Below are 15413 nucleotides of genomic sequence, written 5' to 3' on the forward strand. Positions count from 1 at the left end.
CAGATCATAACAGAATCCACGCCACTGATGTTTTACATGCTGTGTGGTATCTCACAACGCAACCAATTCCTGGCCTCCCAAGCGTGATTAGTGATCATGGATCAGCAAGCGACTCTGGTGTGTATGAATTATGCCTGTGCTTCTTGTAAAAGCCAGGAATTCGAATTGTGTGCTTTTTTTCAAAGGAAATTAGAAAGAAGATTTCAGCTTTACAGTTTTTAAGAATGTCTATCACTTTCACTTCCTCTCCTCAGATTCTGACAGTGGATTTACACACGGACACATGGGATATGTGTTTTCAAAAATGTATCATGTGCCAGATGACAAATATGGATGTCTGTCTGGGAATATCCCCGCCTTAGAGTTGATGGCTTTGTATGTGGCTGCAGCCATGCACGACTATGATCACCCAGGAAGGACGAATGCTTTTCTGGTCGCCACCAGTGCTCCTCAGGTAAAGGTTAGATTTTTGTGAGGAGAAAATAAATTAGGGTGTACATTTCTCGGAATAAAATTAATTTTACAAATATGACTTGTAAGAGGCACTAGGTCTGTGGGAACCAGCCTGTACTTAGTGCTCAGGTAAAATTCTTAGAGGCCTTGTTAATTTCCAAAGATGTCATGGTGTGTGCTGAGATATTTGTGGCAGATGTCTAACCTTATTACACAGAAAGATCGTTTCTCAGCTGCCTTCTTGAATCAAATGACTAACAGTGAATATTTCCGACGAAGCAAAGACAGCTTTGTCCCCCTGAAAAGACTGGAGAACCATGTTTTCCTCGCTCCTTTAAGGGTCTGACTTTGGGATGGAAAACTTACTCTGGAAATATTTTCATGGTAACAGTTATTCTTAGTGCATGTATTTTCATTGGTAAGAATTTACTATCCATTTATCTTAGACATTGGGGAGAATTCTTTTGACCTAAACAAAGTTTCTTCAAATAAAAAAATTTTTAAGAAAATAATTATATATATATAAAATCAATATATAATGTATACATGTAATTATATATATATTTTTTTTTTCAAAAAAAAATTTTAAGGGGAGGAACTTATATGTCAAGAAAATGATATTATTACCCAAGAAAAGGCATCAACAGTCAAGATAACACTGTGACTCTTAATAGCCAGCATAAAAATGAAAATTTAAAGCCTTGCATATTCTCATAGACTTTTGTGATTCCTTTTTAACGTAAGAAGTTGGAACCTCTCCTCTTCTGCCTTCCACCTAGGCGGTGCTGTACAATGACCGGTCAGTTCTGGAGAATCATCATGCCGCTGCAGCATGGAATCTCTTTATGTCTCGGCCAGAGTATAACTTCTTAGGTAACCTAGACCACGTGGAATTTAAGCATTTCCGGTTCCTAGTCATTGAAGCAATCTTGGCTACTGACCTGAAGAAACACTTTGACTTTGTAGCCAAATTTAATGCCAAGGTAAGTAGATCTCTACTAGTGTTCATTTTATGAACACATTAAAAGGTATCTTACAATCAAGTATTCAACAAAACTCAATCGCCATGAGCTTTCTGTGAGGAAAAAAAATGATTAAAATATTTATTCCCAAGCTGGCATCTGTGTATCACTCTGAGTCTAGATGCCTAAGAAGTTGAGGTCTTGGCTATGTGTGTTAGACTCTGTTCTACAGAGAATAAAAAATATTAGCTACCATTGTTGCTATGTTTGATTTAACATATAACCATGTCTAGAGTACATGAGGTAAATTATCTGACAGCAGTAGAAAGGAAAGAAAACTTGAAGCAAAATTTCATGTATCAAACATAAAAGCCTAAGTATTAATTCAAGAAAGTTTATTTGTTCCTGGGAAGAAGCCTTAGTCATTAAAGTATTTGCTTAGTCAGCATGAAGACCAAAGTGTGACTGTGAGAGCCCACATTAATAAATAAATAAATAAATAAATAAATAAATAAATAAATAAATAAATAAATAAATAATAAATGACTGAGCACAGTAGGACTCATGCATAATATCAGTGCCTTAGTACTGGGGAGGCAGACACAGGAGGCTCCAGAGTCTCACTGACCAGCAGCCTAGCCTAATCAGAGAGAGACCCTGTCTAAAAAGCAAGGTGGTGTAGGCAGAGTTTGCCTGTCCCACAGCTGCTCTCAAATAATCACTTAGAGGCTTAATATTAATTACAAATATTTGGTCGATAGCTCAGGCTTGTTACTAGCTAACTCTTACACTTTAAATGAACCCATCTTTCTCATCTACCCTCTGCCATGTGGCTCATGGCTTATTACCTCATTTTCTACATGTCCTGTTTTCCCTGTGTCTGCTGGCATCTTCCCCGACTCCTCCATTCTTCATCCCAGCATCCTTAGTTTGGTTGCCACACATATACTTCCTGCCTGGCTATCAGCCAATCAGCATTTTATTAAACCAATTCAAGTGACAAATCTTTACAGTATGCAAGAGGATTATTCCACAGCAAGACAGTGGCTCCTGAGGAAAGATACCTGAGTTGAACTTTGACGCCTGCCCCCCCCCACACATACATACACTCCTGCAAACACTCTTATGCATACACATACAAAAGAAAACTTCTTATTGTAGTTTTATTATTTAATACAAGTTGATACTATATGCTAACTTCAAACAGGATTTCTTGTAAGTTTAGTAATAGTTACTTTGACTATTTTAATTTTGGATGAGCTGTATCACTTTTTTTTTTTCAGTGCAAACTGATGATATTAGTTCTAGTATCTGAAGTTCTGATGTATTATGTTCTCATTCCCACACAGAAAGAAGACAATCAAATTCTGTTGTCATTTCTCATGTTCTAGTTGAGCTATCATAGAGACAGAACATGTTAATTTTGTCCCTCAAACAGGTAAACGATGATGTTGGGATAGATTGGACCAATGAAAATGATCGTCTCCTGGTGTGTCAAATGTGTATAAAGTTGGCTGACATTAACGGGCCTGCTAAATGTAAAGAACTCCACCTGAAGTGGACAGAGGGCATCGCCAGTGAGTTTTATGAGCAGGTAACTCACAGAACTGCAACACCCATCACAAGCTGTGTGTCCTTGCTGTGTACAAGTCCACCAAAACTTTCCTCAAGCCACGTGACAGCATGATCACTTCATCTTATATTCATACTTGCACCATATATATATACTAGGTAGTTTCAGCAGAAATTTAACACGCCTTTAATCCCAGCACTCGGGAGGCAGAGCCAGGCAGATCTCTGTGAGTTCAAGGCCAGCCTGGGCTACCAAGTGAGTTCCAGGAAAGGCACAAAGCTACACAGAGAAACCCTGTCTCAAAAAATCAAAAAAAAAAAAAAAAATGACACATGAAAATGAACTAACTCTTGAACACCGAAGTAAAATTATCTGCAAGCATTTGGGAAAAGTGTGTTAGTATGACAGAATAATCTAATGAAATATTATGAACACCCTTGAAATGCTGAACTGCTACAGGTTTGTTTATTATAGTAAAAATAGCTTCAGATGTATATAAGGAAACATCAATTGACTGCTGTCCAAATACAACTAAATAACAGCAGTGCATGAAAGAAGTGTGTGTGTGTGTCCACAGTCACACAGATTCTATATTTGATACAAGAACAAAAGAATTAACAGACTCCCTGAAAAGCTACTACATGCTGCTAAGCATGGGTGACCATCCCCATATAAACCTACATTGTTTTAATTATATTTGCAGTTCTGAACAACTTTCTTAAGAAGAACATGGAAGAAAATGGGAACAGAGAAAGGAGAGGACTCAGTGACATAAGGGGGTGTGAAAAAAGTGAAGATGCTTACCCTGGGGGGAAATATAGATGATAGATTGACTGTGGTCCACTGTTAAAAGCTACATGTACAACTTTAAAAATAGGTTTATCAGAACATTGCTGTGGAGTTTGAGCAGGGAAATCCTCTCAAGTACTTATCACAGAGCTGATCCAAAAGAAATGTTAGATCCTTCTTGAGTGCCCTAAAGACCACAGGGATAAGCCAGCATGGTGGCAAAAGCTTGGAATCCCAACATGGGGAGGCTGAGGAGGGACCTCCTGGGGCTGCAGTGTGAGGTCAGATCGCAGAAGAAAAGGGGGCAGAATGTGACTATAACAAGTCTGTCCATGTGACTGGGGACAGAGTTCAGGCCAATAGCAGAAAATAAAGTGCCCAATAATGGTACTTAAATAAGGATTGGAATAAACTTTTAAGGTTTGTGTAGTCAGCATTCATATGCAAAATAAAATATTTATGCTTTTAAAAATAGTATGTTGCCTTTTCTCATAATGGCATTATCAATCAATGGAAAAGTACTAAAATGCAGAAAAATATGAAAGAAAAAGAAAATCCACATATCCTGGCTTATAATTTTATTAATTTATTAAGTCTTCTAGGTAACCTTTTGTTTATGAGCTGTTATTTTTATCCTTATAAATATTTGAGGCAGTTAAAGACAAAAATGTAATAAATAAGAATATTAAAAAATTATAAAAAATATAATCACAGAAGATATAAATTAAACAAAATCTGGGATAATATAGCAACTTGAATGGGGCAAGAAAAATGGTTTATGCTTTCTAGCAGTCAAGGCGAAAAGGCAAACATAATAGGGGTGTGGCCCAGCCAGTAGCATGCTTGCCTAGTGTGTAGGAAGCCTCAGTTCAAACCCCAGCAGCACTGAAGTAGTGGTGCATATCAGTAATCTCATTATATGTCCCCTTCAAAGAGAACCAAAAATGTTAAGACTGCACAGTTAACAAATACCAGGAACAAAGTCCTTCTATGGACGTCTTAGCCACCAGGGCCATGACTCTGAGCAGTGACGTCAAGGGATTTTATATGATTATCTGGGTTATAGAATATCCACACATTAGATGCCAAGTGTATGTTGACTTGTCTTATATTTATACTCCTCTGACATTTACCTTTGTCGTTACCTTTGTGAATTCCTATTTCTAGGGCGATGAAGAAGCCAGCCTCGGTTTGCCCATAAGCCCCTTTATGGACCGTTCTGCCCCACAGCTGGCCAATCTTCAAGAATCCTTTATTTCACACATTGTGGGTCCTCTATGCCACTCCTATGACTCTGCAGGTCTCATGCCAGGAAAATGGGTGGATGACAGTGATGATTCAGGAGACACTGATGACCCAGAAGAAGAGGAGGAAGAAGCTGAAACACCAAATGAGGAAGAAACCTGTGAAAATAATACAGCTCCCAGTAAGCCATAAAACCCATTTCTGATGAGATTTTCCAGGAGTAATTTCCGCCTTGGATTCAAAGGATTTTATGCTTCTCATAAATTACATCCTTTAATTCCAACTATCCTCGGCTGGGTTGGGCACTAAATAGCTGCCTGTATCATAATGGAGAGAGAAGAAGATGGAATGTATGGCAAATTAGATATCATGCAAAGAGATGCTCTCACCATGAAGTAGAGTTGGTAACTAGTTTCAGAATTTCTGAGTGATTTAGAATTTTGGTTACCATATGGACCAATTGCAGGCTTTTTTTCATCGTTAAGCTGGGGATGGGAAGAGATAATAAGACTTTAGTCTTTAACTTAACAATTGCTAACTGCACACACTCTCTGTGCCTAGGCATTAGTCCTGGTGCTAACAGTAGACCTATGGACAAAACAAAGAGTAAGTAAGTCCTTGTCCTTAATGATGTATCTTCTAGTAGAATTACAGATATTCAGCAACACAAACCAGTATGTTTATAATGTGCTAGGTACTGATGGATACAGTATAATTTTTTTAGGGGAGAATCATTCTTTGTCTTATTTTTTGAGGTGATATAAATCATTGCAGAGAATTTTAAAGTAGGTTATCCAAGAAGAGAGAAAATTTTTAATATGTTTTAAAAGACCTGTAAAAAACGAAGGAATGTTCCATGGGAATCTATGTGGAAATGGATTTTGAGAAAAGGAACAAGCAGTGACTCCAGGGTCCTGCAGTGGGTGTTGAGTGGGGGAGTCCGGGGGGGGGGAGCTGAAGAGGACAAGGGGAGGAAGCATAGGAGAAGCCATGGGGACTCATCTGGTACAGGCAGGAGATAAGGCTCTGTGGGTCAGAGTGGGAACCTGGCCTTTTACACTAAGATGAGAATTAATAGTGGTTTGTGAGCAGAATGGTTAGTGGACTCAACTCACATTTTACCTAAGTAGCTTTGGGAATGTTTGAGGGATTGGGACAGAGGTAAGGGCATCATTTCAACTGTTGAACTGATCTGAATGACAGCCAATATGACTTCTTTAGGGTGGTCTCAGTGGTGTGATAATGAGAACCCATCTGTCACAGGTTCATTTCTGTAACTGTAACAAACACTCTGACAAGAAGCCACTTAGGCACTTAGGAGAGAAATGTTTATTTGGTTCACATTCCAGGTTACAGTCCATTGCTGAGGAAGTCATAGTGGCAGGCACTTGAAGTGAGTCACAATACATCCACAGTCAAGAGCAGGAGAAGCACATGGATCCCTGCTTGCTCTCTATGTTGTTTATGCCCAGTTAGCGTCGCTCTCTCTCCTACAGTTCAGGGCTAGCCCAGGAAACAGTGCCACCAACATTCAGGTGTGTCTTCCCACTTCAGTTAACATTCAAAACCGTCCCTCACAGACATGCCCGCAGGCAAACTTGAGCTACAGTTCTTCAGCCAAACTTTCTTCTCAGGTGATCCTGAGTTATAGGAAGTTAACAATGAAAACTCACCCTGCACCATCATATCTGAAAACTGGCTTTGGGTTCATTACACATGCAGCCAGGAATCCAGCTGACTCAAGCAGCTATGGAAACATGACTCTGACATGCCTTTAGATACACTCCTCGGCATCTCTTACAACAAAACAGTGGCTAATAACACAATTAGTAAAACACACAGCCCCTGAAATGGCATTACGCACGTATGTTCCTGGGATCCTGTGAACACAGCATGTTTTCTACCTACTTGAACAGACAAAGCAAAACTTTAATATTTTTAAAGTCCTTGAATAAAACATTACCACAGACAGATACCCTTGTCATTTTCTTCTCTATTGTGGTCACAGTCAAGAAAATGTAAGGGTTGGTTCATGTCTGTCATGGAGTAAGGAGGTTCGTGACTATGCTGGTTTAGTCCATTCATATATATATAGATGTAGATGTGAATATAGATGATATGGTTGATACAGATGATACAGATATAGGTAGATATGCCCTGATTTTCAACATGTACTGGAAGAATTAAAGAACTCATTGTTAGCTCAAGACTTACTTGTCTAGAACCTTGGAACACTGTCTTTGGGCCAGATTTGTATGTGTTCTCTCCCACCAGTTAGCCTTTCTTGTTCTTTGTCTTTTTTAAATCGTGTGTGTGTGTGTGTGTGTGTGTGTGTGTGTGTGTGTGTGTGTCTGTCTGTCTGTCTGTGTCTGTCTATAGGCATATATATATATATATATATAGGCATATATATATATATATATATATATATATATATATATATATATGTCAATATTATTCCCCACCTTCCACTTTGTCTAACACAGCGTGCATCTCTTGTTCTTTATAGCTGCCTACACCAGGCTAGCCTGTCTCTACATCATATCGATCTACAGGCGCGTTGAGAATACAGATTCTCTGGTACAGCATCAGCTTTAAGTGGATGATGGGATCCAAAGTCAAGTCCTCACACTTGCACAGCCAGCACTTACCCACTGAGCCACCTCCCCAGTTGTTAGTTTTGAACTGAATGAGGAAACTGAAAAGTTGGTTTTTCTCTCATACTCTATTGTCAATGTGTTTCTATGATATATATAAAAAGAAATTATTGATTTTAGGATTCAGAGCTAGAACCTGAGACTTGGGAGTCAAGAGTTGTTTATTCATCTTTTAGTTTTCTCTTTTGCTGTGTTTCCCTTGAGTATCATGTAAGACCTGTGTCAGCTGAGCCTCTGAAAATGCTTTGTCCCAAAGAGTCTTTAGGGATTGCCATTTAAACTCATAAACATTATTAAGGTGCATACCCAGGCATGGGGAATTGAAGGAGTCATTCCAGCACCATTATTCAGCAGGCTCAGCTTGCCCATCTAAGCTTGATAGGGAATGGTCTTTCCAAACACTGGGCTAGCACACTTGCCTCCAGAGTGATGTATTGTTCCCTTGGTCTTTACGTTTCAGCCAAGTTAGTGAAGCATCCATGAAAATTCTATGGGTTCAGTTACACATAGCTTTCAGTGATGAAGTAGCCCCTTAGACTGAAATTTAAAACATCTCTGTCACAATAATCAGACACTGTAGTTTTAGATGTCTAATTTGTTTGTGCACATGTTTATGTGTACGAGCATTTGTGCACATGAAGGTGCAGGCACATGTGGAGATCAGGGGTTAATTTCACCTTATTATTTGAGACAAGATTTCTCTGTGAATTTGCAGTTCATTTACTTGGCAAAGGTGGATAGCCAGTGAGCTCCAGGGATCCACCTGCCTCCATCTCCCCAAATCTGTGATTACAATGGGATTGCAGATGCATGCCAACATCCCAGCTTTTTGCATGGATATTGAAAATCAAGCTGGGGTCTTCATGCATGTACAGCAAACACTCCACTGGTCCATCTCTCCAGCTCCCTAAAATTATGATTTTGAAGCACCTTTGCAACCCCCCAAAATGATAAACATGGATTGATGTTAGCAGATTTAAACGCTGGCCACAGTGTAGAGTTGTGACACTTAGTTAGATACCTCCTCATTTTAATTAAGAAGAAAATTAAGATTGACAGCCAACCATAAGCAGCATGACAAGGTGGTAGAACCATAGAAGGCACTCAAATTTCTTTGTTTTTAACTCCATTGCTCTTGAGTTCTTTGTAATTTTCATTTCAGAATTCATATTGGCTGAGATGTTTGCTTTGATTTAGCCTGATCTTAGATTTCAGGAGGAAAATATTAAATAGTCACTGGTGAGTTCTGCAGTTTTTAAAACTTGGAGGTCTCCCAGGAAACAGAATAAAATGCTGCAGTGTGATGTCCTGAGAAGAGGGGGCTTTTACCCCACCTCATAATTAAATCTGAAAGGTTCCTGGGGCGAGCTAAGAGGTTTCTAATGAAGTACTAAGCTGTGCTTAGAATCCAAGCAATGAAAGGCGCTTTGTTCTCTTTTCAAAAGATTCCAGTGCTGCATAATTTGGCTCCCAACACAGGCATGCTTCAGACCACCTGCAGATTCTAATCTACGCAAATTTATTTGGTACAAACTTTCTTCTACGTCACTTGGTTCAGCATAATTCCAGAGAGGTTTATTGCTAATGTTTAACAGCCACCTAAGAGAACAGCTGCTCTCCTGGGGCCTGCCCCCAAAGGAAAAAAAGGGAAGAAATGGAGCTTTTGTTATCATCTTCCCTGAAAATGTGCAGGCTGTGAGCAGTAGAGAGTTTCCTACCACTGTGATTCAAACCTATTCTATGATTCAAAACATTTGGGTAAGAAGTATACTCAGGGGCTAGGAAGATAGTTCAGTGGTTAGGACCACTTGCTGTTCTTGCAAAGGACCTGGATTTAGTTCCCAATACCCACATGGCAAGTCACAGCTATTTGTAACTCCAGTTTCCAGAAATCCAATGTCCTCTTCTTGCTTCTGCAGGCTCTCCTCACAGGTAGTACACATACACTTAAACAGACTTACATATATTCATATAAATAAAAATAAGTTATTTACAAAAGCAAACTCATGCTTAACCACCACCAAAGCAAAACTAGAGTAGATGGCTTTGCAAGGAAAATAATCTTAATTTACTTTAAAAATTAAAATGTGCTCATATATTGCATGGCAGAGGTCTTAGAATTTATGTGGCAGAGTATGTTGTTGGATCAGAGCCAGGAATGCTGCAGAGATCACACCACACAACAGACATCATGCAAGAGATTTATTGAGGCGCATGAATGGCCATCTCAGAGTGAGGAAGAGAGAGGGAGGGACAGAGACACAGAGACAGACAGACAGACAGAATGAGAGGAAGGGACCTTTTAAAGGGTACAGGGGTTGGTGATAACATGGCTGCTGGCCCTGAGTCACTGAGGGCAGACTGGGGGACCACCTGGCTTCTAACATTCCTCCCTTTTGTTTATTAAAAATGTGAGGAAATAGGAAGGGCTGATGGTGAGGCAGGTGAGGCTCCAGGCTCTTTAGACTGCTTCCTGGTGCCTGGGGGTGTTGATATCTTTAGAGACCTAAGGAAGCTGGGATGGTGGCCAAGTTCTGGAAAGGCAGGCTGTCTGTTTCACTTGTTATTCAGGCTCTGTGGGACTTTCTGGGGCTAAGGAAGTACAGGCAGCTTCTGTGAGGCTGGACCCCCTGGGGCTAGCCCCTTTGAAGCTGTCTAGGATGCAGATTTTGAGGGAACATCTGGACCTGGCAGAATGCTGGAACAGATATATCAGGGGCAGAAGATAAAGTTAAGGAGTTTAGGGGTAAAACCTTTTGTTAGATGTACATTTTAGGCCCATGGTCCTGTTAGTTGGGGGAAGGGAGTCCCAAGACCAGGGAAAGGGGGGAGATCCCACCCTCTGGAATAAGCAGAATAGGCAGGTGGGGAAACAGGCTGTTGATTGGCAGTACTTACCTGGAGTCATTTTGACCTGTGAGAGGTGGATCCAAGTCAATTCCTTGAAGCTTACAAGAGTTTTTTAACTTTACAAAAGGAGATGAGTTTTAGACATGTTAGCATTACCATTGTTTGTAATCCATACTGAAATCCACATTGTAGAAAAGGCAGTAGACTCATGCCTTTAAGTCATAGTAGAAGCTTGGGAAATGATTTTGGGTTAGAAGCATGAACACTTTTGCCTCTATACATCCTCTGGTTGTATATAGATTAGACAGATGTTTTTGGCACAATGAAAAACACTTTCAAGTCTATAGTTACAAGACAACTGAAGGAAAAGTAAAATCTTGAGCTTGTGACTATAATAGTAGTCAATACTTACCAGAGCTAGATTAGTAGCTTAACAGAACTTTGTTGATTGTTAAAATTCTGAACTTTTGAAGTCTTAGTATAAGAATAGCATAGAGAGGAAAAGAAATATGAAACATTTTTCATTTTTTAATACCTTACATCACTTTCTTATCACAACTCAATGTTTCATGTCCTCAGACCTTTATAAATTGCATTTACGCACCTTAAAACACCTTCTTAGACCCTAAAACATTTTCTTAGGTTCTCACAACTTAAGCTTTCATATCCTCAGACCTTAAATAAACTTTACACCATTTTTTTTTCTATCCATTCATTCACTGAGACACAGGTCATTGTAAAGCAAGAGCAGTTGAGAGCAGTCATTGTAAAGCAAGTTCCATTAAATAAAGGAATAGTAAAAAGCTACATTGAAATCTGTTTTGTGAGTTTATCTCCTTTAAGGCTCTGGTAGCAAGGTGAACTGTGTCTAGAACTAGCAGTAACTCTAGGAAAGTGAGGCCTGTGGCCTGGTTTTTATATATGAAAACTGAGAAGATAGCTGAAGCCTGGGTTGCTGCTGTTAAACTGACAGAGCTATCATTAGCCTGTCATCAACACTATCAGAGATCCAAGAAAGACACATTTTACCTGAGAAGGCAGAAAGTACAGACCAAGCAGCTTTCAAATCTATTAAGAATGACAGAGACTTACCTGGACAATCACCATAGGTTCCTCCATGGTCATTACAGGCAGAGGTCCCAGGGAAACATCAGATTTGGCTGCCAGACCCAGAAGAACCAACAGACTTTCCCGTGTAGGAGGAATTTGGGGAGACTAGCCTTCCTTGTCTAGGCAAAGTAGGGCAATCAACTCTGCAGTGTCCTGGTTGTCCACAGTTTGGACAGGATCCTGGTAGCAGGTGAGGTGAAGGGCAGTTTTTCACCCATTGGCCAGCTTTGCCACATTTAAAGCAAGCTCCAGGTGGAGGTTCTTCTATGCCCATCAACTGCTATGGAGGAGATTAGGGGTACTGCCAGGAGCTGGTATGTGTCTCTATCACAAAAAGTCTATTTTTTAATTAACCATTTTAAATGCCATATTTAGCAGATTCAGCTGATTCTGAAAAGTTTGAGGACCATCTATCTATTAAGTATACTCTATTAGTTACTTGCTTTAGGCTTAACTTTGAAAACATGTACAGGAAGGCTAATTAATCTTATTCCTATAATTAATTATATTGGTACTTATCATGACTACAAGTATAATTCTGGACACATTAAAGAATCTGATCATTTATAAAGTGGCTATTAACTTGCAAGTCTTAATTATCCTTAACTGTTTACAAGTTAGTAGCTTTTATAAGACTAGGAGTTTACATTCCAACCCTGTTAGGTTTAGCCTTAAAAAAATAACAATTTTTGACTTTACTATTTAAATAAAACTTGAAATCATAGATATAGTCCATAGGGAGAGTAGTGACTTTACTGATCCTTTTATAGTGCACCATTATAGAGCATTGCGACTTTTTGTATGGATTAGTGTGTACAAATAGCTAAAGCTTAAGGTGGGCAAAGATGAAGAAGCTTGACTGTGAACCTGAGTAGACCTTAGGAATTTACAAATCGTATTTATCAAACATATGTTGTTACTTGTCTAAATTGTCTAGCAGCTTGGTGTTAAACAGTTAGCAAAGACATAAGTAGTTAAATATTTTAAATCAGCTTTTATTAATCTAAGTAGACCTTTATAACCTTAAAATCATATCATCCTATATAGTATATTCTAAACCAGAGTTGAATCAAATATATAGTATTTTGTAGCAAACATAACCTTAAATTTTTATTATCATAAAAAAATTCATATCAATCCAATATATTTGAAAACTGTTGTTGCTTCTTTAGTCTAAAAGGAGATACAATGATAAATAGAGAGCTTATTAGAACTAAGAAGTTTTACAATTGTTGCTTTATGATATGTGGGAATCTTAAGATGAAGTCACATGGTATGCACTCTTTAACCTTAGTAAAGATGGTTGCCAGCCATGTGGTTGCTTACATTCTTATGAGGTCATCAACCAAGATGAGGAGAGCCACATGGTTGCTATTTAAAACATCTGTTTTCCTAATAGCTTTATATTTTTTTAAAATTCAAGTTGAATCCAAGATACACACACACACACACACACACACACACACACACACACACACACACAGACACATATATCCATATATAGATTTTTTATTATAAGCCTTTTGTTATAAGTTTAAAACCAAAATTTTTAACAGATTTTGTAGATTTTAAACCATACCCAATGAGTTTACATACCCTGAGATAGAGTTTACAGCATAATCTTAAGAAATTTGTTTTCAGAGCAGAGTACAGAGAAATCATAGCAATAAAAGATTTTTAAGAGTGGAAAGTAGAGCAGAGCAAGTTAAAGACACACGATATTTGTGGATCATTTGTCTGTGCAGTAGCAGTTATTATGATCTGTGAGAATTTAGAAATCAATTTTGCCAATTTTTGGGCCATTGATCTGTGCTGAGACCAGGCTGTTGTAATAAAATCTGAGTCCCTAGAGGAAGAGAGATTTGCAAAGCAGAACATTATGTTGGGGTATCCCTATAATCTCCAAGAGGGAGATGAGAGCTAAATCTGTGAGACTGCAAGCTGGAGCCAGAGACAGCCAGAAGAGTGCAGGGGGAAAGGGAGCCAGGAAGTGTCTTTAGTGGAGAGACCCATAGGGATGCAGAAGGCCAGAGCTGAGAGAGAAAGTTGTTCACATGGTGAGCGCCCCAAGGGAGTAGAAGTTAGCTTCAGGAGCCAGAGAGACACTTACGGCATGGTACAAGGAGAGGAACAGGACCAATTAAGGGACAAGGAGGAACAACTAGGAACTGAGAAGCACAGCAGGCAGGTCTAGGGGGTAGGCAAGGAAATTCACAAATTATAGGCCCAGAAAGGCACAAAGAATGGGTAGCTCCAAGTGGGAAGAAGAGAGAACAAAAGAAAGTGTCCCAGGCTCCTGGGCCAGGCTGCTGTAAGTGGGACTGAAGTTCCTAGGGGAAGGCAAGAGAAAGTTAAGAGAAAGCAGGTGAGAAGGGAGATGTCCATGTTGGGTGCAGCAGGCCAGATGCCCAGCAGGTTGCAGGAGCCAGAGACGCACACAGGTGCCCACATGGAGGGCACAGCTGGCCAGAGAGCAGCAGCGGAGGAGTCAGGCTCTAGAATTTGGAATAAATTGACAAACAAATGACCTGATCTGTGTGTATCTTTAGGAGAGTTAGATCAGCAGCTTGTTTCAGAGCGCAGGGAAGAACAGGTATGTGCTGGGGGTGTGTGTGTGTGTGCGCGCGCGTACGCTTACCTGCTCCTTTGCTCCTCCACCCCGACGTTGTCTAGTTCCACCTCCCACTTTGCAACAAACTTACAGATCCATCAACCTTGAAGTTGGAACAAGAGAAAGACAGAGTCAGAGATTCAGAGAGAGAGAGAGAGAGATTGAGAGAGAGAGAGATATTGAGAGAGAGAGAGAGAGACAGAGAGATTGAGAGAGAGAGAGAGAGAGAGAGAGAGAGAGAGAGAGAGAGAGAGAGAGAGAGAGAGAGAGAACGAACGAACGCAAATGAGAACTTGAGAGATCAAGAGAGGACCAAGAGAGGTAGTGGGGACCTTTCAAAGGGTAAAGTGGCTAGTGATGACGTGGCTGCTGGTGCTGAATCACTGAAGGCAGGCTGGGAGAACACATGGTTTCTAACAAGAGGCGCTTGAAGAGCTGGATCCCATGGCATCTGCAGGAGGAGAGCAGAGGCCTGTGAATTCAGTGCTTTGCTAGCTTCCTCCTTTTTATTCAACATGGGACCCTGGTCCACAGAATGTTAACCCCCACATTTAGGGGAGTCTTCCCACCTCAATTAACCTAATCTGGAAACTCTCACACTGGCATGCCCAGATGATACCACTTTTTTTGGTGATTCTAGGTACATTAGCCATCAAATGACAGTGATATTTTTTGGTAGCGGGGAAGTGTCTTATTAGAGTTATTGGGGGTCATGCATTGGCAGCCATAAAAAGCCAAGTTCAGCCACCAATCTTAAATAAGCCAATTAAAAAAAACAAACTAGGGCTGTAATGGCCTTGATCCCAGGACCCATACAGAAAAAAAAGCTAGATGTGGTAGTGGTGGTAATCCCAGCACTCCTGCTGTGAGATGGGTTGGTAAGAACAGAAAATCACTTGTAAGCTCTTGGCCAGCTAACCTAGAATGGGCAGCACCCTCCTCCCCATTCCCTCCTGTCTTCTTGTTTATCTACCCCCTCACTTTCCATATCGCTCATCTTTTATCTTTTCATGCTATTCTTTCCCTTCCCTGACTCTCTCTTACTCATCTCCTCATCTCCCCTGTCTTTCTTCCTTTTTGTTTAACTTCTGCCTTGGTGAGGCCATTTAACATTAGATTCTAACAATGTCTTAGGAGTAGAAAACTGGAGACGTGATGTGCAC

General features: G+C 40.0%; 1 protein-coding gene across 1 annotated transcript in view; it reads left to right on the top strand.

Annotated features, from left to right (window-relative positions):
- Pde3a (phosphodiesterase 3A) overlaps positions 1-15413 on the top strand; it is a 280496-nt gene that overhangs the window by 255802 nt on the left and 9281 nt on the right. Inside the window, exons 11-15 of the mRNA XM_059258742.1 lie at positions 4-117; positions 255-454; positions 1233-1436; positions 2854-3009; positions 4945-5203. Of these exons, the coding sequence (XP_059114725.1) occupies positions 4-117; positions 255-454; positions 1233-1436; positions 2854-3009; positions 4945-5203 (933 nt within the window). The remainder of the gene's footprint in view (positions 1-3; positions 118-254; positions 455-1232; positions 1437-2853; positions 3010-4944; positions 5204-15413) is intronic.

This window comes from Peromyscus eremicus, chromosome 3, assembly GCF_949786415.1.
Source record: "Peromyscus eremicus chromosome 3, PerEre_H2_v1, whole genome shotgun sequence".
Lineage (NCBI taxonomy): Eukaryota > Metazoa > Chordata > Mammalia > Rodentia > Cricetidae > Peromyscus > Peromyscus eremicus.